Raw genomic sequence first — 26,689 nt, 5'->3', positions numbered from 1 at the left:
TTTTAACGATGAGAGTCAAAATTTGTAATCGTTCTAAAATTTTCGCAGATTTTTTTAATTTGTGCATTTTTTTACAAATAATAAACTTCGACATTATTTTCGATTTCGATCATTCAAAGTTACATCGCCATATCTCTGTTTTTACCTTTCTGATTGAAAAGCTCCGATAAACCTAATCTTTAAAGATCTGCAAACAAAATAAGTAAACATTGTATGTTATGTACAATATTTGTCAAATAATATAAATTTATCTATATCGGATAATCATTATAATATAAATAATTATGACTTCTAATGTATTTATTGTATTCAGCTTTACAGAGAAAAAGAAAGAGAAACCAAGACTATATTTGTTCGGATATAAAATTTAGTGCTAATCGATAAGATAGAAATGATTCAAAGCGTTAAGAAAGCTGCTCGCACACCTAGAATATTTGTGAATTTCTTGAAAGTTTGCCATCGATTTACTCCTGTCATATATGCTCATTTGCTTTTTTCGTTTTAACTATAATGAATTCTGTGCGATCAAAAAGTTCAAATTTAATATTTTTAAGGTTTTCACAAACAGGTTGAAAAGATATAGAGCTAAGAAAAATAGAGTTTGTGGCTAGTATTCAGTTCCGTGGTGAGTGCTTTGAAAGGGATGGTAAGAATACACAATGTAGGTTGTTTATTTTTAGAAATCAAATCAAAAATCACATGAAGGATTTAGCAAATCTTTTGATTTGTGCCTAAACTGTGAAGTACACCTTTGATATTGTGTGAAGGTTCGATGATAACACCGGTTAAAAGATCGTTAAAATTAAGTTGAGAAATCAAACGGAAGACGACGACCATTACCAACTTTAAATGGTTAAAACTGGAGAAACATTCAGAAATACCAGGGAAACCGGGGATACTAGGGATACCAGGGATACCAGGGATACCAGGGATCCCAGGGATCCCAGGGATACCAGGGATACCAGGGATACCAGGGATACCAGGGATACCAGAAAGGGGGGGGGGATTTGAAGCTAAAATATACAGTCCCGAAAAAATAAACATCTTAAAGAATTCAATAATAATTAATCAACACAATATATCAAATATTTGAATAATAAAAGAAAGGCCGCTGTATAGTTCAATTACAGACTATATAAGGCAAATGAATGATCCCCTTCGAGTGAAATTTATGTGTACATGGAAACCACTTTTCATGTACAGAGAAAATAACTTTACATAGTGAATAACTGTACAACGTATAATATGACAAAAGAGAGTACATGTTCAGTTCAGTAAACAAAAAGGAATTGATGCTTTGTCACAAGCTCAGATTTTTTAATTACTATATCTTTGCCACCCTGACGTCTTAGACCTTTGATATTTCAAACTATGAATATAATCTAAGTTTGAAGTATAAAAGGATTACACTATTAGTATGCAAAGATATAGAACATTCGAGTTTGTGGTAAAGACTCAATTTCTTTACTGTGTATACTAAATACTATAAATGTAGAGTTTAAGTGTCTGTGCTTGGTGTATAGTGGGTGTACATGACTGTATGGGTAGAGATCAACTGTTCCGAAGTTCCTCCTCAAAGCCTCGGATATCCAGAGGCCTCTGAACAGCCTGACAAGCAGATACCGAACAATCTTCCTTCTAATGAAATTGTAAGCAGCGGATACTTTATGAGATAGTTTTATCTCCTCTCACCGAACCTTCACCCCACTTCCCTCCCCCCCCCTTTCCCCCCTTACAATATTGTTAAATCTCCTAATTTATCACTCTATCACTTTACTTTTTCCTTAATCAAGCGCTTCGCTTTTTTTAAAACCTTAATTGGAAATGGTATTCTGAATACTACGAAATGTAAAACCAAGCAAAAAGTAACAACTTTTCTTTTGAAAATTAGATTGGATATGATCGAAAATTCATATATTTTCTTTTCAGAAAATTTGTCAACCATCCATGTAAACTCTGGAATAAAATGGGTGAGGAAAAAGAAAATATGAATTTAAAACAAGAACTCAGACTAATCCTTATGCAATTTTATGCAAAGAATGCATTAAGATGAAACAAGTAATACATTTTCTTAGTTATTGGAGAACGTGTGTGACATTCAGTAAATAATGTAAAGGACTGTTTAAAATATGTAAAATGAAAAAACAAGAAATTTAAATATTGATTTAAATTATAACAATTGATAACTAATATGTATTATCTAGGTTTCCAGGGCGCTGATGTTTACAATGAATATTAGAAACTCTAATATAATACAAATAAAAGTTAATGATTAATCGTTAACAAATTATTAGGAAGAAAATTGAATAATTAAGATTAAACAAAACTTTTAAAAAATTCGATTCAAAGGTGTCTAAATCAATTTATATCTGTAAAAGGACATTTAACGATTGATTGAGCATGTTTCTAATCGATGCAGAAAATATTGTTTTATTTTTTTTCATTTATTTAGTGTGGCAAGTGATAATACCTTGGTTTGCTCAATTTTTATTTTTATTTTTTTTTACTTTTGAAAGGTTCTCCAACCAAAATATGCAAATTTAAAAAGATTATTCATGAATGACACATCCTACAAAAAAAAGATAATTTGATCTTTTAACTAATTGAGTGGATGACTAAAATTTGGTTCTTGGAATTATAGTATACTAGAAATTCAAGGCGCTTCGCGCCCTTCTTTCTAGCCTGAGAGGGCGCTTCGCGCCCATCTTCTAAATTAATTGTGAACATGTTCTCTTTGTGTACATCGTAAAACAAAACAAAAATAATTCGCGAATTTTTTACAAAAAATTTCGTGGATTTTCAAAATTTTCAAAAATTTAATGAAGATCGAATTTTGATGGAGACAAATATTTGAAATTTTGATCATTCATAAACCTTCCCATGGGGTCCCTAGATGTCCCACAAAAAATTTGGGCCCGATCGGTTCAGCCGTTTTGACGTTTATTGGATACAAACAGACAGACAACAAACAAACAAACAAAAAACAAACAGACAAGCCAAATTTATATATAGATTGCAAAATTTAATAATCATTTTGAAATTTATAGAATGTTTTAAGCTTTGATTGCGATATTAACTACGGATTCCACTTTGCTCTAATCAACAAATAGCAACATATAGTTACCCTGGAAACCGGATCAGGATTTAATCAGCTATCAGTGCAACATATATTTAACCTGGAAACCGGATCATGATTTAATCAGCTATCAGTGCAACATATATTTAACCTGGAAACCGGATCAGGATTTAATCAGCTATCAGTGCAACATATAGTTACCCTGGAAACCGGATCAGGATTTAATCAGCTATCAGTGCACCATATATTTAACCTGGAAACCAGATCAGGATTTAATCAGCTATCAGTGCAACATATATTTAACCTGTAAACCGGATCATGATTTAATCAGCTATCAGTGCAACATATAGTTACCCTGGAAACCGGATCAGGATTTAATCAGCTATCAGTGCGACATATATTTAACCTTGAAACCGTATCAGGATTAAATCAGCTATCAGTGCAACATATATTTAACCTGGAAACCGGATCATGATTTAATCAGCTATCAGTGCAACATATAATTAACCTGAAACCGGATCAGGATCTAATCAGCTATCAGTGCAACATATATTTAACCTGGAAACCGGATCAGGATTCAAACTCTGAAGGAAAATCTTTTTTCTTCTTCCATTAAAAAATATAAGATACTATTGTGCATATATGTACATATATTTTTATATCAGAATAATCTAATTTTCTAATGTAGAAAAAAATGATATTTTTCCCCTGAAAATGTGTTTTAAACATTATTTGCTTGAATCATAAATATCTTTCTCATTACATTGACGTCACATCCTAGATACAAAGTATGACAAAGCAGTACCTTATCTAATATTCATACCTTATCTAAGAAATAAGTATTTATATTGATAGATTAGTTTATTTTAAAACATAATTTTCAGTTTTCTTCACCTTTCTGCACCATTATGCACCCTTCTGCACACTTCTGCACACATCTGCAACTTTCTGCACCATTCTGCACCCTTCTGCACCCTTCTGCACCCTTCTGTGCCCTTCTGCAACATTATGCACCTTTCTACACCCTTCTGCACCCTTCTGCAACTTTCTGCACCATTCTGCACCCTTCTACATCCATCTGCACCCTTCTGCATCCTTCTGTGCCCTTCTGCACCCTTCTGCACCTTTCTATACCCTTCTGCACCCTTCTGCACCCTTCTTCACCTTTCTGTGCCCTTCTGAACCCTTCTGCACCCTTCTGCACCCTTCTGCACCCTTCTTCACCTTTCTGCACCCTTCTGCACCCTTTTTTTGCGTTTTCGCAAAATGAAAATTTAATTTGATTTAATGATTATTAACCAAGGTACAGTCGTTAACGAAACGACGATTTACAAAAGAAATCTTTTAAAATCTAACCATTTTTTGTCGTTAACGAAACAATCAGTTCATTCGGATGATGTTAATTTTGCATTCCTCTCAATGACCGCGGTGAATTAAAAGCAGATATTATAATAAGTTACTTACTTGTACCAGCCATATATCTAATGTAACCAGCAAAATCATGTTTTTAGCAAGTAGAAAGTACTATTTAATTAATGTAGAGACTACTTACATTATGGGTCTACTGTTTGTAAAATATGTACTACTTTTATTAGATTAGGGACTCAGCAAAGTAGCGACTACTTTTATTAAAGCGTGTACTTATTATAATGATTTATCAAGGTATGAGTAAGGCTTGTCCACAGTAGTCTAAAGTAATTTGACACTGAGAATTTACTACGCGGGTTCAAAACAATTTTAGATACAGTTACTAATACAGATCAGAATAGTGATACAGAATCCAGATATTTGTGATTATAAATACATCATAATTATAGGTACAGATACAGTTACTAATACAAATCAGCATAGTGATACAGAATACAGATATTTGTGATTATAAATACATCATAATTATAGGTACAGATACAGTTACTATAGATCAGTATAGTGATACAGAATACAGATATTTGTAATCATAAATACATAATAACTATTGATACTGATACAGTTAAATACATATCTTCATAGTGATACAGAACATAGATATCATTATGTTTATAACAGCGATCCAAAGTGGCAAGCCCTCAAACAAAATTTGTTGAGAATTTTTCCAATTACTTTATAAAAACTATTAAGCTAAAAGCAAGTTAAACTACCTAGGGCTACACAAATGTAAAATGAGTTAGTGATGAAAAATCAAAGGCCAAAGCGTTGCGCTACACTTGAAATTCGACCCAGTCTCATGACAATTGATAAGTTTTCAGAACAGTCTAAATCTTTTTTGTATAATGTTGTTGAAACTTAGGCGGGGCGTCGATAGCTAGATGTTAGGTTGGCTAGTTGGTTAAATGGCTAATTGGTTCGTTGGTTAGTTGTTTCGTTGGTTAATTGGTTCGTTGATTAGGCTCCTTAACTCGGACACAAAGTTGCAAATAATCAGGTAAACGGTTATATTTCAAACCTAGAAAAAAATACAGATATAGCAAAATAAATGTCTATGTATAAATGTTTTATGAATGATTAATTAAATAGCCTTCTATTTAGATGTGTCAGGATGATAAGGAGTAATTAAGGTTCGGAGGGTTTGATGGAGTAGTTTAAAACATTTGCGAATACTTCTGAAAATATAAACCCAACAGTTTAAGTGGAATTACTATGAATTGCAAAGTTAATTGTGGATTTAATTAATCAATTAGTTAAAACGTTTCACTATTTGATGTTAACCTTTTGTCGGAGCAGAGAAATTGCTTTGGTTTGGACTTCTCCAAGAGGAGGGGTTGGTAAAGACGACATTACGTGGGGGGTTAGAAGGCAGATTTATGGTCAACAAGTGCACATCATAGATTGATATAGGTTTTTTTTTACAATAACTTAAATATTACGATGCAGAAAACGTAAATTTGTTCTAAATATTAGATTGGTGTAGGTTAAAAGTGAACATAAAAACAGAAAATAAAGAGCTTTCCCTTTATTAAAATTATGTTATTTAAAAAGTTAAATCGAGCAAAATCATTCGAATATGTTTAACGGTCTATAAGGATTTTTTCGGTTTATATACGATATACATAACAAATAATAAATCAATTCCTAAACGTGTTTCAACTAGACAATTGACTGGCAAGAAATTTCGCAATGATTAATTACATCATCAAATATATTCCGATTTCCTCTAATCAGTTTCAAATTCAATTTTAGAGATTCTCTGCAATTTATTGACATGCAGTTATGTTCAGTGCAATGAGTGCAAAAATGCATGAATATTTAGTTGAATAGTAATTGTATTAAGATAATAAAGAGACGTTTTTATTTTCCTAAAATTTTCAATAAAAATTCTATCTTTTAAAAACATTTTTTTTTTTTACAAAAACCCATTTCAACGCTTGGATGCTAATGTAAATTCTATGAATCATTTACAAATGTTTTTTTAAAATCTCCAACAGGAATGAGAAGACAATTTTTAAATTGGCATTTAATGGTTAATTTTGAGCGAAAAAGTTACATCTCTCGAAGCGGAAGTTATATGGTTTATCAGGCTATATTAATACGTAACCATAGGGCGTAAAAAGACCCATTATACACACAATACATAATTATGATTTATTGCTTTTTTAATCTTTAAGTGTTACAAGAAACTGGAAACAAATTCAAGGTTACATCACAAATGAATCAACTTTTAATGTTGAATGTTTAATGTGACATCATTGTTAAATTATTGACGCACACAATATATTTTCATACGAAGTTACGAAATCTCTTGAATAAAGCTCAAACTCTAATCCTTTTATTGGTTTTTGTACACCCTCTAAACAAAGAATAAGATTTATGGAGACGACTTACGTCTTGGTTCACTATTTAATCTTATTTCTTAGCCAAATTTAATTTACAAAAATTACTGTTAAAATTCAAGAGTGTTGGGTCGCAATTGAAGTCTCATCCTTTGTGAGTAACCCTGTATAACAAATTCATTTCAAAATTAATGTAATATAATGTGGCAATGTTTTTATCTTGTTTGAAGAGTATAGATCAAATGTACATTTTTCTTATAAATCTTTTATACGCTTTTTGAAAAATCTGTATTGTACAGGTTGAGCACAAAAATAGTTTGAATATTCCTGTATGTCCGAAAGAACGTCGTCCTTGCAAATTAAGGTTAGATGTGTGTTTAATTATTTTTTGTTTGTTCAGTTTGAGCTTAGTAGAGCTGATATCTTCACGCCCTGATAAAACAGTGTAGTGTTGGCCTTTATCAGGTGAGCAATACATGTATCATGTTTTTTTAAAATAAATTTGAATTTATTAATTAAAAAAACTGAAACTGTTGAATTATTACATACATGTTAATTCTAAACAATAATTGTGAAAAAACCTGTTTTTTACTGAGACTAAAATTAAGACATGATAATTAAAAGATGAAAACGTGTCCATAATATTATTAAATATTTCAAGATATTTTACCTCTATTAGATTTTTATATTTGTTTTCTCCATAAGTTAAATGCTTTTACAAATCATGCTTTAAAGTTCTAGAAATGGATTCTAAGCACTAAGCAGTAGCAAATGCGATTTTAACGATCTTATTTGAAAATGGACTGTTAAATATTGTTCCAATATTTTTACTTATCTAAATAATGTGTAGTTAAACAATAAATAGTGTACTTTTTGCTACAGTTTTAGCAACATTTTTTGTTACGCAAAAAAATTTCTCTATAAAAGATAAGAAAAATTCGGTTTACAACATTGCTCATTCACACAATTTGAGATAATGTCAAATATTTTGCAGGGGTCTTGATTTTCAAGATCTACCATTGTTCAGAAAATGTTTCCCAAACATTTAAAAGATTATGATTCCTATATTGTTCAGGAAAAAGGATGGCACCGAAGAAAGGAATCAATGTGAGGGTTATATCTTTAGACACTGAACTAGGAAAAAACACGTTTTATACAACATTTTAAAGATATTGAATAAAGTATATAGAAGATATAATAAAGGAAAGATAATAGAAAATTAATACATTATACATATATACAATATATATTAATATATTATACAGTTTGAAATTTTCTCCCACGTGGGCAGATTTTGAAACCAAGACTAGGGTTCTAAATATCCAAAGAACTTTGCCAAAAAAAAATAACAAAATTACTCTAAATTTCAAGCTGAGAGCTATTTTTCTCTAATGGGTTTAACTATTGACCAATCCTGTTGCAAGACAGATGTTTTGATATCCATATTGATATATTTTGATGATTTTTTTCGATCTCACAAATATCTTTTTAATTCTTTTTTCGAAAATAGTTATCAGTGAACCATCAAAAAATATGATAATGTTTCTCTGGAAAGTTTTTAGAATTTTTAGTTGTATAGATCACGCAGACAACATTAGCTCTAGGAGGATAGGAAGTTAAAAATCGACTCACCTTATTGTTCAGTCATCATATTGTCTATTAGAAAACAACCGACGACTTTATTTCTTCTTCTATAAAAAGATCAAGTTTAAATATAAATGTTTTCTTCAGAGTTTACAATTCAACCGAGTACAACTGGAAAAATTCTTCTGGATCAAATTATTCAAACAACTGGACTGAGGTAAAAGTTTTAACTATTTCAAGTTTTTCGTTCATTGGTCGTTCAATAATGACTATTTTCGGTCGTTCTTTTTCAATCGTTCAGGAAAAAATTTAATTCGTTTTTTTAAAATTTCTGAATTTTTGTCTATTTCGTTCGATTTCTAAAAGAACGATCGTTCAATTAAAAAGGTTTTTTTCAGTGAGATCGTTCATTTATTAAAGTCGTTCGTGACCATTTTATCAAAAGTTCGTTCGAATAAATCGTTACAACCAATTTTAAAACGATAACAACAAGGATGACATGCAAAAACAAACAAAATTAAAGGCATTATAATTTTATTGCATTTCTCTAAATATTTCTTTTTAATGAGCTAACGTATAATCCTAAAAAAAAATTCTAAATTGAAATATAACTTACAGCTGCATGATTTATTATTACTTTAAAAGTTCCTTAAAAAGGTTTCTTTTCCAAACTGAAATTTCTTAAAAACGACATTTACCCTCATATTTTTTAAAAACGACATTTACCCTCATATTTCTTTCGAAGACTGTGTTATACGTCTCCGTTCGAATGCCCATTTTTACAGGGTCGAAAATAAGGAAACAGATAGTTAAATTCCGTACAGTGGTTTCTCAGGGCTCATCCTTTGTGGGTAGGAGCTATTAAGTTCGTTCGCGCGTTCGTAGTTCAATAAACACAATCGTTCACATTCATTCGCTCACAAAAATTTCATCCTTTCGCGAAAAGCATGTGAACCATGTGAAAACCACGTGAACCATGACCAACAAAAGGTTTGGTATTTTTGACTTCAGTACATTTCATAATGTAAAAGGGGACTTTATAAAACTGTTAAACTTCTATCCTTGTACTTCAGGGAGATCTGGTACTTTGGACTCCAATACACTGATGTAAAAGGGGGATTGAGCTGGCTTAAGCTTGACAAGAAAGTGAAAACACAACCTGTGAAGAAAGAGGAACCATTACAGTTCAAGTAAATAGAAATTTAAAGGAAAACTTTATGTTTTTTTCTTTTCTTTTTTCATTTAAATATGTTTTTTATATGCTTATTACTATTTTTTCATATTTCTATCAGGTTCAGAATCAAATACTTTCCCGAGCACATTGTTGAAGAGATTATTCAGGAACAGACCCTTAAACTATTATATCTACAGGTAGAAATATTCAGGAACAGACCCTTAAACTATTATATCTACAGGTAGAAATATTCAGGAACAGACCCTTAAACTATTATATCTACAGGTAGAAATATTCAGGAACAGACCCTTAAACTATTATATCTACAGGTAGAAATATTCAGGAACAGACCCTTAACTGTTATATCTACAGGTAGAAATATTCAGGAACAAACCCTTAAACTATTATATCTACAGGTAGAAATATTCAGGAACAGACCCTTAAACTATTATATCTACAGGTACAAATATTCAGGAACAGACCATTAAACTATTATATCATACAGGTAGAAATATTTTATCTAAATTTAAAAAACCTTATTTTAAGAAGTAAAATAATGATAAGAAATTGTCTTATACAAATATATGATTACATTTTTGTCTGGGTCCATAAAATGAATAATAACATTTTTCTTTTCTTAAAATACATAATTTTAGATAAAAAGTGATATTCTGAGTGAAAGTATTTACTGTCCTCCTGAAAAGGCTGTTCTTCTCGCTTCTTACTATACACAGGTTTTTTTTCGTTCAGTACTTAATCCTTTCCCAGTTCTTATTTTTCGTGTTTTGTTTTGGTTGGCATGATATGCTCGAATACCTAATTACCTGATTACCTAATGTACTCAAATAGTGTACGCTTATTAAAAAGAACTGTAGCTAGACTAGACATTCTTAAATTTTCTTTAGGTGACGGTTTATGATTGTGGTATTTTTCTTGTTCTTTTCCTTCCTCTAATTTTTGTTTTTGTTCTTATACTTGTTCTTTTTCTTGTTCTTGCTCTTTTTCGTTGTTTTTAAATTCTTGTTTTTTCTTGTACTTGCTTTTTACTTACTCTTGTTCTTATTCTTTTTCTTGCTCTTTTAATATTCTTGTTCTTGTTTTTCTCTTTTTTTACTTTCTTGTTTTTACTCTTATTTTTGGTCTTGTTCTTATTCTTGTTCTTGTTCTTGTCATTATTTTTTTCTGTTTTTCACTTTTTTTCCTTCATTGTTTTGGTTCATGTTATAGATTTTGTTCTTTTTCTTAAGTTCTAGTTCTTGTTTTTTTTCTAGGTCTTGCATTGCACTTTTTTAACAGTTTTGGTCTTGTTCTTGTCTTGTCTTGGTCCTGCTTTTGTTATTGTCCTGGTCCGGCCTTGTACTTGTTCTTGTGCATGTGCTTAACTGTCGATATTTAATTCGCCATTTTTTCATCCTACTTCAAAAAATAAAACTTTTCGCGGAATTTTCTGTTTGAATTAGTCGGGTTCAAAAAGATTTTCTAGGCTAAATTCTTCTCTTTCGACTGGCCGTAAACCTAACCTGGGGTCGAGTGATTGCTACAACAAATTTGGGCCCAATCGGTTGGTTCAGCTGTTTTGACGTTTATTTTATACTCACAAACTGGGAGACAAGCCAAATTATTTTTCCTAACAATAAAGATTTATTTTAGTTCTTATAAGTTTCATTCATTTTAATTTTCTTGTGTCATTATTACTGTTTATCTTTTAGATTAGAGTATAAGCTTATATTGAAAATGCAATAAATTTCTTATCTCAAGCGGTGAAAATCCTACTTCGTTAACTTGTAAAATACTGTTTTTGAGCTTGTAAATCAGTCTTTATATTACAGTTATTAAAAATCAGTATTAAATTATACTTGTTTAATCAACCCTGATAAACTTGTTAAATCTTCATTTATAAACTCCGTGAAAAAATTACTTTAAAATTCTCAAAATCTTCCAAAAAATGTCTAAAGTAATGTAATGCCTGTCTTTATTAACCCGTATACATTCGGTTATATAAATATAGACATAAATAATTAGGGCTCAGTAACATTTTGCCTAGTACAAGTTCGCCTAGTACACTTTCGCCTAGTACATGTTCGCCTACTAACTACAAAAAAAAAATTGTGAAATTTTTACAGTAAAAATTGCGTATTTTTTTATTCCAAAAGCTGGTTAATTTGAAGAATGTTAATCTAGGCGAACATTACTCTCTAATGTTATCTAGGCAAAATGTTATCTAGGCGAAATGTTGTCTAGGAAAATGTTATCTAGGCGAACTTGAACTAGGCGAAAGTGTATTAGGCGAACTTGTACTAGGCGAACTTGTACTAGGCAAAATTTTACTGAGCCAATAGTCCTAATATATGATAAATCCGTAAAATTAGTCTTTATAAAGTTGTATAACCATTCTCTTTCACAAGTCTGTAAAATACTATCGATATAAACTTATAAAATCATGTTGCATCAGCCTGTTAAATACTATCGATATAAACTTATAAAATCATGTGGCATCAGCCTGTTAAATACTGTCGATATAAACTTATAAAATCATGTGGCATCAACCTGTTAAATACTGTCGATATAAACTTATAAAATCATGTTGCATCAACCTGTAAAATACTGTCGATATAAACTTATAAAATCATGTGGCATCAGCCTGTTAAATACTGTCGATATAAACTTATAAAATCATGTTGCATCAGCCTGTTAAATACTGTCGATATAAACTTATAAAATCATGTGGCATCAACCTGTAAAATACTGTCGATATAAACTTATAAAATCATGTTGCATCAGCCTGTTAAATACTGTCGATATAAACTTATAAAATCATATGACATCAACCTGTTAAATACTGTCGATATAAACTTATAAAATCATGTTGCATCAACCTGTTAAATACTGTCGATATAAACTTATAAAATCATGTGGCATCAACCTGTTAAATACTATCGATATAAACTTATAAAATCATGTGGCATCAACCTGTAAAATACTGTCGATATAAACTTATAAAATCATATTGCATCAACCTGTTAAATCAGTCTTTATAAACCTCTAATAACCGCCTTTATCTAATTTTAAGGTTAAATATGGTAATTTTGACTCAGAAGTTCATACATCAGGTAGCTTTTAGTTTAGTATTTTACAAACCATTTTATTTTCTTATAAAATGGTTTTTTTTCCAGAAATAATTGTTAAAGATTTTTCTGAATTTGAAAATGTATATTATAGTCGAACAAAATCTTTTTGTACTGTTTTATTTGAGTTTCAGCTTTTCCTAAAACCCTGCAGCCAAAAAATTACAAAGCCAGTCCACAGCAATTTTTCTAGCTTTAAAGTCTTGGATATGAGGAATCCAAAGATTTCTAAAAGTTGCTATTTCCAGGATACCTTGCAAATGATAGTATTCTTCCCAGAGCTGTTATTGTTGAACATAAGCTTAGCAGGCGGGCACATTGTCTTTAAATTGACCAAGCAAAGAATTTTACAAGCATAGAAGCTTACAAAATCTTCATGTTAACCCCCTGAATATTGTATTTCAAAAAGCCTTTACTTTCACCTTCAGGCACTAATCATCTCAAGCTTTAAATGAAAAACAAAAATAAAACTACTCGATAAAACCTTCCAAATTATCTAAATAAATTGAGTCTTTGCCGCAAACTTTATTCATTAAAATCCTCTCAATCGATTTTCACTAAAATAAGTATAACAATGAAAAAATTAACGGGTGTAATGACAAGTAGGGTTTCCATTCGCAACATATGCGCAATAATAACCCAACATTTTTTCAGTAGTAACTTATTTGATCAAATATTTTGTTGCATGCCACAGCAAAAAATCGTATTGGTAGGACTCAAAATTATTTCCCATATTTGATATAGATATCAGAAGAATAATTTTGCGCATCATTTACATGTATATAACCAAATTGTGAATTATAATTCAAGGCATTGTTTGACAAAATTTGTCAAAATATCCTTAAATTAAATTAAATGATTTTGTGCATGGAAACCCTAGTTACAAGATTGCAAGATGAAAGGATGAATGAATACACTTCTAAACAATACAATGTAAACCTGTAAACAGAGAAGAATGGGAGGATAAGATTTCTATATTTCATGCCAAACATAAAGGAATGTCCAAGTAAGTATAAAACTCACTCTCCTCCCCAATGATGTTTCATTCAAATTGCCTCCTCCCCCTTCCTTCCACGGGTTGCGGGAAGACTTGTCTCCACTCTTACATATGTATAATATCTATAATTGTTTATAATTTAAAGTAATTATCTCTTATATTCCGTTTGTTCGTCAGATCAAAGATTTGGTTTGAAATTTTTATCGGGGAATTCGTCCAGTTATAGAACCACGGGAATTCGTCCAGTAGAACCACGGGAATTCGTCCAGTTATAGAACCACGGAAATTCGTCCAGTAGGACAGTAGAACCACGGGAATTCGTCCAGTAGAACCACGGGAATTTGTCCAGTAGGACCACGGGAATTCGGCCAGTAGAACCACGGGAATTCGGCCAGTAGAACCACGGTAATTCGATTAGTAGAACCACAGAAATTCAGCCAGTAGAACCACGGGAATTTGTCCAGTACTACTCTAGATTAACCTATTTCCCTTTGGTCCAGTCTCTGCATGCATCCATTCATCATGAAGTAATATTCCTGATGGTTCAAATACAGGGTTTCCCCCCGAAACTTGACAGCAGAAAGAAGACTTTAACGTCGTCTGATCTTTGAAAATATTTGCCGAATTCAACAGTTAACTTACTTCTACATGTATGATTCTTGCAATAATATTTACAAAATTCTCCTTGTCCTGGCATTTCAAAATCTTTGCTTTGCCTTTTTTGTGGAGTTACTTTTAGTTAAATTTAAACAAAATTCAATCCGGTAATATTGAAAGCACAAAGAAAGGCAGATCACATTTGGAAAGGTCAGGACTAGGGGTTATATTGTGCTTACTAACTCTAGAACTATACATCTAAACATAAGTTTACAAATAAATCCCGAAAATTTTTACAAAGATGAAAGCGACAGTCAAGTCGTTTTGCCATGCACTTTCATGTTTCGTGGGACACCCTGTATCTCCTACTTAGGGAGGATGCAATGGCAGAGTATTTGACAGTGGCGCAGGATCTGGAAACTTATGGCATCACATATTTCCAGGTAGGAAATATCAGATTCCTGGTAGGTTATCAAGATATTTCCAGGTAGGAAATATAAGATACCTGGTAGGTTATCAGGATATTTCCAGGAAGGAAACATCAGATACCTGGTAGGTTATCAGGATATTTCCAGGTAGGAAATATCAGATTCGTGGTAGGTTATCAGCATATTTCCAGGTAGGAAATATCAGATATCTGGTAGGTTATCAGCATATTTCTAGGTAGGAAACATCAGATATCTGATAGGTTATCAGTATATTTCCAGGTAGGAAACATCTGATTCCTGGTAGGTTATCAGCATATTTCCAGGTAGGAAACATTTGATTCCTGGTAGGTTATCAGTATATTTCCAGGTAGGAAACATGAGATTCCTGGTAGGTTATCAGTATATTTCCAGGTAGGAAACATGAGATTCCTGGTAGGTTATCAGCATATTTCCAGGTAGGATACATCTGATTCCTCATAGGTTATCAACATATTTCTAGGTAGGATACATCTGATTTCTGGTAGGTTATCAGTATATTTCCAGGTAGGAAACATGAGATTCCTGGTAGGTTATCAGCATATTTCCAGGTAGGATACATCTGATTCCTCATAGGTTATCAACATATTTCTAGGTAGGATACATCTGATTTCTGGTAGGTTATCAGCTTATTTCTATAGGTAGGAACATTCATTGATATTTTAGGAGCATATTAATTCATTTCATTTGTAGTTTATAGATTATTTCAGACTCAATTATACTTATAAAAGCGCTTATTCTTTGGAATTAAACGTGAGTTAAGGCCCTTTAAAAAAGAAAAAAGAAAGTTAATATCCAGCTAAATTTGTGTAAATATTTAGCTATTTCTTGGTAGCTAGTTTATGATTTCTGATATAACTATAGGAAAGGACAAATTTTTTCGGCCATCAGCGAGTATTCCCACCTTGATCTTGATTGCACCACTTTTTCTGATCATTTCATTTTAAATGTTCATTATACACGTTCCAGGATGTCAAAACCGAAGACGACCTTTGAACCTATCTTGAAATGTTTACACCAATTTTTAAAATTTTGATCTCTTAACTTAAAATTTTAATTGTTTTCCTATAAAAGTAAACTTTAAATAATTTAATCATGAATCCAAATAGTATGAAGTACATTTCTTAAATATATTAGGTGAAGAACAAGAAGGGAACCCAGCTACTGCTTGGAATTGATGCACTAGGAATAAATATTTATTCAAAAGACAACAAGCTTAACCCTCAGGTAAGAAGCGAGGGAATTTCGCATATTTATTTGCTCGGGGGGGGGGGGGGAAGGGGGGAACAGCGCTTGCATTTAAAATCTGTGTGTTTTTTAGACAGCCTCGACTTTAAACCGTCGCAACGGCTTGGGCTTTGGTTTTGACTGACCTAGTCACATATACTTTTTTGTAGCCATAGGCATAAACATTCTGAACTGACCTCGTCACATATACTTTTTTGTAGCCATAGGCATAAACATTCTGAACTGACCAAGTCACATATACTTTTTTGTAGCCATAGGCATAAACATTCTGAACTGACCTAGTCACATATACTTTTTTTGTAGCCATAGGCATAAACATTCTGAACTGACCTAGTCACATATACTTTTTTTTGTAGCCATAGGCATAAACATTCTGAACTGATACTTGCATGTTTATAGCTTAGGTTTAAAAGAATTAATTGACAAAATACTGCTTGATTTGTTCTTCTTGTATTTTAAAAAATTTTAAAACGACTGTTTAAGTTGAAACTTTCCAACTTGTTTATCAGGGTTCAATTCGTACAATTTTACCGAATAAAGAAATACCGAAGACAAATATCATTTTGCTTTGTTAGTTATTGTACAGGAGACAATACAAATATACAAATCAATATTTTTTCAAACATTTTTATCATAAGTTTAAATCTAATTAGACTTATTTTGTTTCATCTTCAGATTAACTTTCCATGGTCTGAGATTGGACGCATATCCTTTGGTGGAGACGAGTTTATCGTCAAGATGACGGACAAGAGTGCGGCCAAGTTCGTTGTAAAGTGTATTGTTGCGAAGGAAAGCAAGAAAATCTATGATTTGGCATCAGGTAAAATACTCTTACACCTGTCAGTTTAAATCTTTATGGAAAGGAATTGTAGGGTTTGCCACAAATAAAGATTTTTTTTCATTCCTAAATCAACCCAGTGTCGTAAATATTGGATATTTCAAACTATAAATTTTGTGAAATAAAATAATTTATTTATTTATGTATGCAATTAAAAAATGTTAACATACATAAAGAATTTGGTAAATTATGTTTTTCTTCGACATTTAATATGATTTTTGACGTCATACCAAACGGATTAATATATTATTTTATCTGTTGATACTGTTAGGAAACCATGAGATGTATATGAGGCGAAGACGACCTGATACTATGGAAGTTCAGCAGATGAGATCTCAGAAGAAGGAGATGATTGCCAGGAAGCTCAAGGAGAAGGAAGAACTCCAGAAGGAGATATCAGCCAGGTAAAAGTATGGAATAAGTTGACAACTGTAAAGGAATTGTAAACCTGATTGCCATCAGCAGGTTGATTAAAATTACATTGGTAGTCCTTTAAAATGACTTTCTAGAAGTGACAGAAAATATATATTAACTTTCAAAGGTTTGAAACCCCATTTTAAAGTTAAAAAGACGATATTTGCACGGGACGTTATTAACATATCAGTTGTTTCTAGTTCAGAACTTGTAAGAATACAAGCGTTTTTCGTTAAGTTTATATACAGAAATTTCAGTTCTCAATGAACACACACAACGGTTCTAAGGGTACCATTGTAACTTGAAATTACGCTATAATTGTTTTTACAGAGCAAAGGTGGAACAACAAAAGAAGGAGTTGGAAGCTAGGTATAAAGAAATGGAGGATAGAATGAATAGAAGAGAAGAGGAGCTGAACAAGGCCAACCTAAAGATTGAGGAGTTAGAGCGACAGCTCCGTGAGATCAAGGAAGCTAAGGAGGACCTAGAGAAGCAGCAGAAGGAGCTCAAGACTATGATGGAGGAGCTAGAGAGCGCTAAAAGTCTGGAGTATGAGCAGAGAACCAGGGGAGTTTAAATTAAAATTCATTAAACCTAAAAACAATTGATCTTGTCGGGCCAAAATGTTTGGTGATCAGACAGGATTCCAAATTTTTAAAGTTCACTAAGAAAAGCAAAAAAATCTTGATTTCTTAAAGTAAAGCAAAAGGCATAAAATCCCAAGCTATCAGTTATTGAAAACCGAAGCATTCTCATCATTATATACTGACAATGTTAGTCTTTTATTAACAATTGGTTTAAAACGGTTATAACCATTTATAACTGAATTATTTTTGAATTCTGGATAACCAGGATGGAACGAGAGATATCGGAGAAGCAGGAGGAGATAGAGAGAATCCAGAGTTTGGTGTCGGAGAAAGAGAACGAGAGTAAACGTCTGCAAGAAGAGGTCGAGGAGGCCAGACAACGGATGGAGAAGAACGAGGCTGACCTTAGGAGAGAGCTGGAAAACTCAAAGGTTTGTTCGAATGGATAAAAATATGGATAGAATTGGAAAGCCAACCGTAATTAACAACACTCAACAGTGCCCGGTAAAACTTTGTTTTAGAAACTTTGTTTTTTAAAACTTGAACATTTCCCTTATTGTCTGTAAAATCCAAGATGTCTTTCATTCAAAGACATAAAATAACCCACCATCCTTTCTCAGATATAAGGTTTGTTGGGTACCGTTGTGAAATATTGTTATAAAACTTAATTAATATTATAAATTAATCTGGTTTGTTCCCTAAATAATTTTTAGATCTAAAACCAACAGTTCTTTATTTAGGTTAGGATTGTTGAGGAGTACTCCTACCAGAGAAACGGTGTGGCGGAGAGTGTAAGCAGTGACTCTGGAACTTCCGACGAGGGCAGTAAGGGGGACGAGGAGGAGGAGGCGGCGAGGATTCCCGAGATTATAGTTGATCCTGTGGAGGAACGGGAGGTAAATATTAACTTTAAAATTAGAAACTCTTATATTGTGGATATCGAGACCAATCCTTCATATCGATATTTTGTTAATCTGCAGATTAACTTAAACTTTATTCGATATACCGCATGGTAATTGCAGCCATGGTCAGGGCATAGTGTGGTGAGTGTGGTCAGTAGTTACCAAAAGACGGATATGGACTTAGGCTTATTCTGATCAAAAATGAATAGTTAAGTTCAAACATGTTAAACAAATAATCAATTCTTATTTTTAAAACAAATTATTGTCGAAAGTCATATATGAAGTAGGTATTTTGGAAAAGAAATTTATAAGAAAATACGTCGTCTTTGTTAGTCATTTTAAACAAACTGAATCATATAAAAATGCCAATATCTATTAACTGGCGATTTCCAGAGGCTGAGATAAAGAGTTTGTTAAGGTTGGAATGAAGAAGGAAATGAAGAGTAGGTTAAGGTTGGAATGAAATGAAGAGTTAGTTAAGGTTGAGATGACATGAAGAGTTTGTTAAGGTTGGGATGAAATGAAGAGTTAGTTAAGGTTGGGATGAAATGAAGAGTTAGTTAAGGTTGGGATGAAATGAAGAGTTAGTTAAGGTTGGGATGAAATAAAGAGTTGGTTAAGGTTGGGATAAAATAAAGAGTTAAGGTTGGGATGAAATTAAGAGTTGTTAAATTTGTTAAGGTTGGAATGAAGAATGAAATGAAGAGTTTGTCGAGGTTGGGATGAACGATGAAATGAATAGTTTATTAATGTTGGGATGAAGAATGAAATGAAGAGTTGGTTAAGGTTGGGATGAAATGAAGAATTTGTTAAGGTTGAGATGAAATAAAGAGTTGGTTAAGGTTGGGATAAATATAAAGAGTCGATTAAGTTTGGGATGAAATAAAGAGTTGGTTAAGATTGGGGTAAAATATAGAGTTTGTTAAGGTTGGAATGAAGAATGAAATGAAGAGTTTGTCGAGGTTGGGATGAACGATGAAATGAATAGTTTGTTAAGGTTGGGATGAAGGATGAAATGAAGAGTTTGTTAAGGTTGGGATGAAGGATGAAATGAAGAGTTTGTTAAGGTTGGGATGAAGGATGAAATGAAGAGTTTGTTAAGGTTGGGATGAAGGATGAAATGAAGAATACTATGGAGGAGCTGGAGAAGGCATTGGCCTCTGAGAGAGAAGAGGATACAATTCAAAGCAAACAACATAGGTAAGTACAGAGAGAAGAGGTTCATTGACAGGGACAAGGAAAGGGACAGGGACAGGAAGATGGATAGATACAGGGACGAGGACGAAGAGGAAAAGGGACAGGGATAAGGAGAGGAACAGGAACAGGGACAAGGTGAGGGACAGGGACAGGAATATAGATAGATACAGGTACGAGGACGAAGAGGAAAAGGGACAGGGATAAGAAGAGGAACAGGAACAGAAACAAGGTAAGGGACAGGGACAGAAAGAACGATAGAGTCAGGGACGAGGACGAAGAGAAACAGGGACAGGGACAAGGAGAGTGACAGGGTCGAGGACGCAGAGGAACAGGGACAAGTATAAGGAGATGGACAGGGACAGGAAGAAAGATAGACACAGGGACAGGAAGAAGGACAGATACAAGGAGAAGGACGAAGAGAAACTGGGACAGGGACAAGAAAAGGGACAGGGACAGGAAGACGGATAGATCTTACTAAGAGGTTCATTGGCATGGACAAGGAGAGGAACTGGGACGAGGACATAAAGGAATAGGGACAAGAATAAGGAGAGGGATAGGGACAGGAAGAAAGATAGATACAGGGACAGGGATAAGGAGAGGTCAACGCGTTGCGGCGCCTTAAAGTCGACCCAGTCTTAATAATCGACGCAACTTTTTATAGTTGTTTGGATCAAATTGGGATACATGCAGGAGAGAGAAATTAGAAAAATAATTCTGTATTTAAATCTGTTTCAGGGAAAACCTGAAGCAAGGTCGGGACAAGTACAAGACCCTACGTGAGGTTAGGAAGGGAAATACTAAACGGAGAATAGATAATTTTGAAAACTTGTAATTTATACATATTTGCATCAGAGGAACTGAACACTTGCTGCATACTCTTATTTTCTAATCCTAATGGTGCGAGTGTTCAGTTCCTTTAAAATCATGTCATGTTATTGAATTACCCTTTACAATGTAATCAGCTATTCATATCGCTACCTTTAAACCATTATGGTGACAAACCAACGGCATTCCTATCAAAGTTACAACAAATTTCGGTCATTTTCTTACTCCTGTTCTGTACAGAAATCCGCGAACCCCTTAGTTTAAATACAGGATGTAAAAATTATTTGGCAAAAGTTTTAAATATCTACCTAATTTTGAATTGTTGATGACAATGTTAGTAATTACGGGATTTTGAAATTACGATGACAATTTTTTTGAGAAAAATTATGTTTGATTATTTTTGTTAAATTAACCATGTTGTCAATAAAAATAAAGTAGCGTTTTAACCAGATGCATATGACCCTTCTAAATTAGAACTGTATTTTTCTGTAATTCTATTTGAATTGCAGTGTATAACTTTATATGCAGTATGATCAAAGAGAATAGAATATATATTAGAGTAGAATTTACTGGAAAAAAGTGTAAAACGGCCATTTTGTTGTACTGTTTCCATACTGCAGGTGTACTTCACATATTTGCGCTATATAACCTTTTGGGCCCTGGACCATTATTTTATAAAAAATCTAAAATTAATATTAAAAGAAAACCCAATTATGAAATAGGCTGGTTTCATCATTGACCAATGATCATTTCACATAGACTCTATGCCTTTCATTTTACAAACGATGATTTTCCGTTATAACTATAAATCAAATGATGTTTTTATTCACCTAATTCATTTTATAAAGTTTATTTAAAAGCTTTAAAAAATTCGAAATTGAAATGGATAGTCACGGGAACATACTGTCTTAATGTTCTCTACTGCATATAATTTGATTTGTACACTTTGAACTCCCTTTTAGGCTGAAAGGGACTGACAAAATTCACACCGAAGGATTGTCTAAATTCCACTCTAATATATATTCTATTCTCTATGAGTATGATCCTGTACTTATTTTTTAAGTAAGTTGAACTACCTTTTAAAATCAGAAGTACGTATGACGTAGTTCGGCTCGTAAGTGGAAATACAGTGTACTTTTGCAAAGTGTACATACATGATACATTATACAGCACTGCTGACGTTACTGATTGAATAATTATGTATTAAAATAAGTGAAAGGATGTTTCATTTTTCTTACAAAATTGGCGTTTGCAGTTTTTACTTTATTTTTTGCTCTTTGAGTATTTAACCTAAGAGTTGAGGTCAATATTTAACAAACGACTTTTCTTTCAAAACATTTGTGCTCATTGGCTAAAACATATTTACCTAGTTTTAAGACAGGAACAAATTATCAGTATAGACAAATTCAATCTAATCAAATATCGAATATATTGAAAGAGGGTAAAAATTATTTACATTTATCCGATGGTTTTGTACAGAAAATTTGATAAAGACCTTCCTGCAGCCCCAGATATGCAAAGCAGGCATGGGATTGTGAATTGTAAATACTCTCTTACAGATGGTTTACAAGTAAATATTTCCATTTTGTGTATTGCGCCGATTTAAGTATTTATCTGTAATTGGATGATGAGATAAATAGAAAGATAGAAATTACCGCCGTACTATTTCTATTTGGTTCAGATTAGACAACAAACACATGACCGAACCCTGATTAGATCAGCTGCTAATGGACTCGGCATACAAAAGTATTTTTTAAATATGATAACGTGGTTCTGGGAAGCGGAGAGCGGGGGGGGGTTGTCTTGTATTTATAGCAGTTAATGAATGTGGAGAACAGAATAAACAGACTAGAATTTGTTGAGTATATATCCTTCACATTGTTTAAACATAAATTGTTTACTGCCCATATATATTTACACAATGCTTACACATTTTTTGTATGTGACGTGTCCCCCCCCCCCTCCCATCTTTCCTTCCCCACACTCAATCTACAATTCAATGAATGAAGTATGTAGGGACTTTATAGGCATGACAACGTTTATAATTATTTTCATTAGTGAAAAAATTCCTTTAACCAAGCAACGTAAGGTAACTTAAAGGTAATGTTCGCGAAAAATGAAAGGGGGTATAGTCTTACACCAAAAAACAGTCGCTTTTAATCGCTACTTATCTTACTTCTATCTGTTGCGTCTATAAGGAGAAAATTTTTAAAAAAACTTATACTGAAGAATGTAGTGTAATACAAATTCAGAAAGTTGCAATAAACGACGCGGATCGTAAAATAATAAATTCAATTTCAAACAAATCATTCAGATATTACAACCTATAGTCATCGATTATTTTCGACGCATTCGTATAAAGTTAATATTTCATAATATCGTTTATTCATTTTGTATACAATGCACTAAAAACGCCGATATAGTTGGCCACCATATATCTCTGCACTCGATGCTTTGAATGATTACACGTGGCAGAGACACCTAGCGGAAAAAAATTTCGTTTTAAGTGCATTGTATATAAGACAAGTAACAACCTCAAATCAGTAATTTAAAAGCTTTAAGGTTTATATCGTTCCATCTTCAATCATTTACAACTTTTAAAAAATCATGATTGTTTGAGGAGTATGGAAAATGGAAAGAACACCAATGCTTGTATCTCAGATTGTTTGAGGAGTATGGAAAATGTAAAGAACACCAATGCTTGTATCTCAGATTGTTTGAGGAGTATGGAAAATGTATAGAACACCAATGCTTGTATCTCAGAAGGACTGTTAAGTGCTGAAGTTATGAGTCTGTAAAAATACGCATTCTCATTTATTTATTTTTATAAGATTGTTTAACATTACAAGGCATATTCTGCAGATGGGATTCATGCTTAGTTTGTAGCAAATGCCCAAAAAGAGGACATTTCATAACTTACAAATTCATAGATAGGATATTTTCTAGATAGCACATTTCATAGATTGAACATTTCATAGTTAGCACATTTCATAGTTAGCACATTTCATAGTTAGCACATTTCATAGATATCAATAATTAGCACATTTCATAGATAGCACATTTCATAGTTGCAAATTTCATAGATAGCACATTTCATAAATAAGACAGATTATAGATAGCACATTTCATAAATAAGACAAATTATAGATAGCACATTTCATAGTTAGCCCATTTCATAGATTAATCCGCTCATTCAACAACCTTAAACTGTATCCTTTACCATTTGTGTTTCTTAAAGTTGATCATTTGCTATTTTTTATTAAAACAAATACTCGCATTTTGTAACTTCAGAAACATTGTAATTAAATCATCCTTGTTTCAAGTTTGAAATATATTTTGCGACTAACAGTTTTAACACATCGGAGAGAGTCCTAGAGAAGCTTAATCACCTTGTGTATGCCTTTACAAAATTATAGCAGAACATTTCATAAAAGAGACTAATTATAGATAGCATATTTTGTTATAGGTTTGATTCATTGACAGAGAAAAATCTGCCTATTTTTATAGTAAAATTACCGTTCAAATCATTTTTGATGTTTGATTTTACAGGACCTCGATGGTTGATATAAATAGTAGGTATATATTGGTTGATTATAAGTATAAATACCATTGGTTGATTTTTTACATATATTGGTTGATTGTAAGTATAAATACCATGGTTGATGGTTGGCATATATTGGTTTATTGTAAATATAAATACGATTGTTGATGGTTGGCATATATTGGTTGATGTAAGTATAAATACCATGGTTGATGGTTTGCATATATTGGTTTATTGGAAGTATAAATACCATGGTTGATTTTTTACATATATTGGTTGATGTAAGTATAAATACCATGGTTGATGGTTGGCATATATTGGTTTATTGTAAATATAAATACGATTGTTGATGGTTGGCATATATTGGTTGATGTAAGTATAAATACCATGGTTGATGGTTGGCATATATTGGTTGATTGTAAGTATAAATACCATGGTTGATGGTTGGCATATATTGGTTGATTGTAAGTATAAATACCATGGTTGATGGTTTGCATATATTGGTTTATTGGAAGTATAAATACCATGGTTGATTTTTTACATATATTGGTTGATGTAAGTATAAATACCATGGTTGATGGTTGGCATATATTGGTTGATTGTAAATATAAATACCATGGTTGATGGTTGGCATATATTGGTTGATTGTAAGTATAAATACCATGGTTGATGGTTGGCATATATTGGTTGATTGTAAGTATAAATACCATGGTTGATGGTTGGTATATATTGGTTGATGTAAGTATAAATACCATGGTTGATGGTTGGTATATATTGGTTGATTGTAAGTATGAATACCATGGTTGATGGCTGGTATATATTGGTTGATAGATGTGTGTATACAGAGTAAATGTGGTATGATTTATAAACAATAAACACACTATGGGCTAAGTGCTGAGTGATAAATTACTGCAATAATTTTCATTTTGTCATTTCACAGTGTTGAGTGAGCACTATGCACACTTCACAGTGAAGAGGACAGAGTGTTGTGTTTACATCATCCTTTACATATCAATCCTTCCATCCATCCATCCTCCTTCCCATCATACCTTCTTTTCCTCGCTTTGATCCTTTAACCTTCTCACCTCCTCTCCCTCACCTATCCTTAACCATTTCACTTCATCTCTCTCACCTTCCCTTAACCATCACCATCTCACCTCATGTCCCTCACCTTACCTTAACCTTCTCATCTCCTCTCCCTCGCCTTCCCTTAACATTCTCCCTTCCTTTCCCTCATCTTCCCTTAACCTTCTCATCTCCACTACCTCACCTTCCCTCAACCTTCTCACCTCCACTCCCTCGCCTTCTCTTAACCATCTCACCTCCACTCCCACGCCTTCCCTTAACCATCTCACTTCATGTCCCTCACCTTCCCTTAACCTTCTATCTCCTCTCCCCTCTCCCTCACCTTCCCTTAACCTTCTCATCTCCACTCCCTCACCTTCCCGTAACCTTCTTATCTCCACTCCCTTACCTTCCCGTAACCTTCTCATCTCCACTCCCTCACCTTCCCCTCCGTAATTTACTCTCTAGTGTTTCCCAAACAACACATACTGAACCTCTAGGATTTATATATTTGAAAAACTGATAAAATAAAAATAAAATATCGGCACTAAAGGTGTTGAGGTAATGAGAGGAGGTGGGGGGGGGGATATGTTTAGGCAAACATATTTACATATTACAATTATCTTATTGTTATGAGATGTAGGTGACTTATTTTGATGTATTCTTGTAATGTTCTATCTCCGTGAAAGTAAATATTCATAGGATAGACAATAAATCAATTCTAGAACAGCATATTCAACCCATGTTTATTGTTTATCATTAATTTAATGAACATAAAACCCACTCAGCCATCCTAGTAAATAAATATACAGAATTCATTTCATGCTCAATAAGCCCTCTCATGCTCTGCTATATAACGCACATCAAAGAAAACCTTCAGATTCTGCAAGTTAATTATACCACCTAACCTGCAGGTTTCATAAAAACTTATTGATTTATATAATTTAGGATTCATGATTTATATTTATACGTTTGTAAATATGTTTATAATTCGAAAATTACAAAATTATTTAAAGGAATTGAGTTTGTTTCACAAACTCAATTGTCTAATCANTTTGATATAATAGAACTCATAATTTTAAATATCCAAAGTCTACGAAATTGTGTTGCACTGATATAGGGATTTGAAAATCAGAGTTTGTAGCAAAGACTCAATTCCTTTACTCGGCGAAATAATGAGCGTTGTATTACACTAATGAAGAATCTGATCGAAGTCGTTGACTGTGGACTTGTGGTCCACCTCAGCCCACGCGCGATTTGAAAAAAAATCGCAAAAATAAGATTTTGG

At 32.7% G+C, this 26,689-nt stretch overlaps 2 protein-coding genes across 6 annotated transcripts in view; one reads left to right on the top strand and one right to left on the bottom strand.

Moving 5' to 3' along the window:
* LOC111713167 (inward rectifier potassium channel irk-1) overlaps nt 1-189 on the bottom strand; it is a 36,408-nt gene extending 36,219 nt beyond the window's left edge. For both annotated transcript variants that reach the window (XM_023487989.1, XM_023488004.1), the window contains exon 1: nt 146-189. The gene's annotated coding sequence lies outside the window, so the exon portion shown is untranslated. The remainder of the gene's footprint in view (nt 1-145) is intronic.
* Nucleotides 190-4,788: 4,599 nt separating this feature from the next.
* LOC111713144 (moesin/ezrin/radixin homolog 1) lies at nt 4,789-21,250 on the top strand. 4 transcript variants are annotated; one of them, XM_023487959.1, is made up of 19 exons: nt 4,789-4,893; nt 7,244-7,308; nt 7,919-7,981; nt 8,575-8,644; nt 9,501-9,617; nt 9,720-9,798; nt 10,258-10,335; nt 12,672-12,711; nt 12,975-13,035; nt 13,676-13,732; nt 14,694-14,763; nt 15,922-16,011; nt 16,708-16,852; nt 17,142-17,274; nt 17,615-17,851; nt 18,137-18,302; nt 18,612-18,767; nt 19,876-19,973; nt 20,706-21,250. In XM_023487959.1, the coding sequence occupies exons 3-19, from the start codon at nt 7,927-7,929 to the stop codon at nt 20,800-20,802; spliced, it is 1,749 nt and encodes a 582-aa protein (XP_023343727.1). In that variant the 5' UTR covers nt 4,789-4,893; nt 7,244-7,308; nt 7,919-7,926; the 3' UTR covers nt 20,803-21,250. The 4 variants fall into 4 exon arrangements, with proteins under 4 accessions (XP_023343727.1, XP_023343744.1, XP_023343721.1 ...); XM_023487953.1 differs by having other exon boundaries at nt 4,819-4,975; XM_023487967.1 differs by lacking the exon at nt 4,789-4,893 and adding an exon at nt 5,666-5,911.
* Nucleotides 21,251-26,689: the final 5,439 nt, after the last annotated feature.

The sequence above is a fragment of the Eurytemora carolleeae genome, unplaced genomic scaffold (genome assembly GCF_000591075.1).
Source record: "Eurytemora carolleeae unplaced genomic scaffold, Eaff_2.0 scaffold29, whole genome shotgun sequence".
Classification (NCBI taxonomy): domain Eukaryota; kingdom Metazoa; phylum Arthropoda; class Copepoda; order Calanoida; family Temoridae; genus Eurytemora; species Eurytemora carolleeae.
This window is presented reverse-complemented; position numbering and strand designations above follow the sequence as displayed.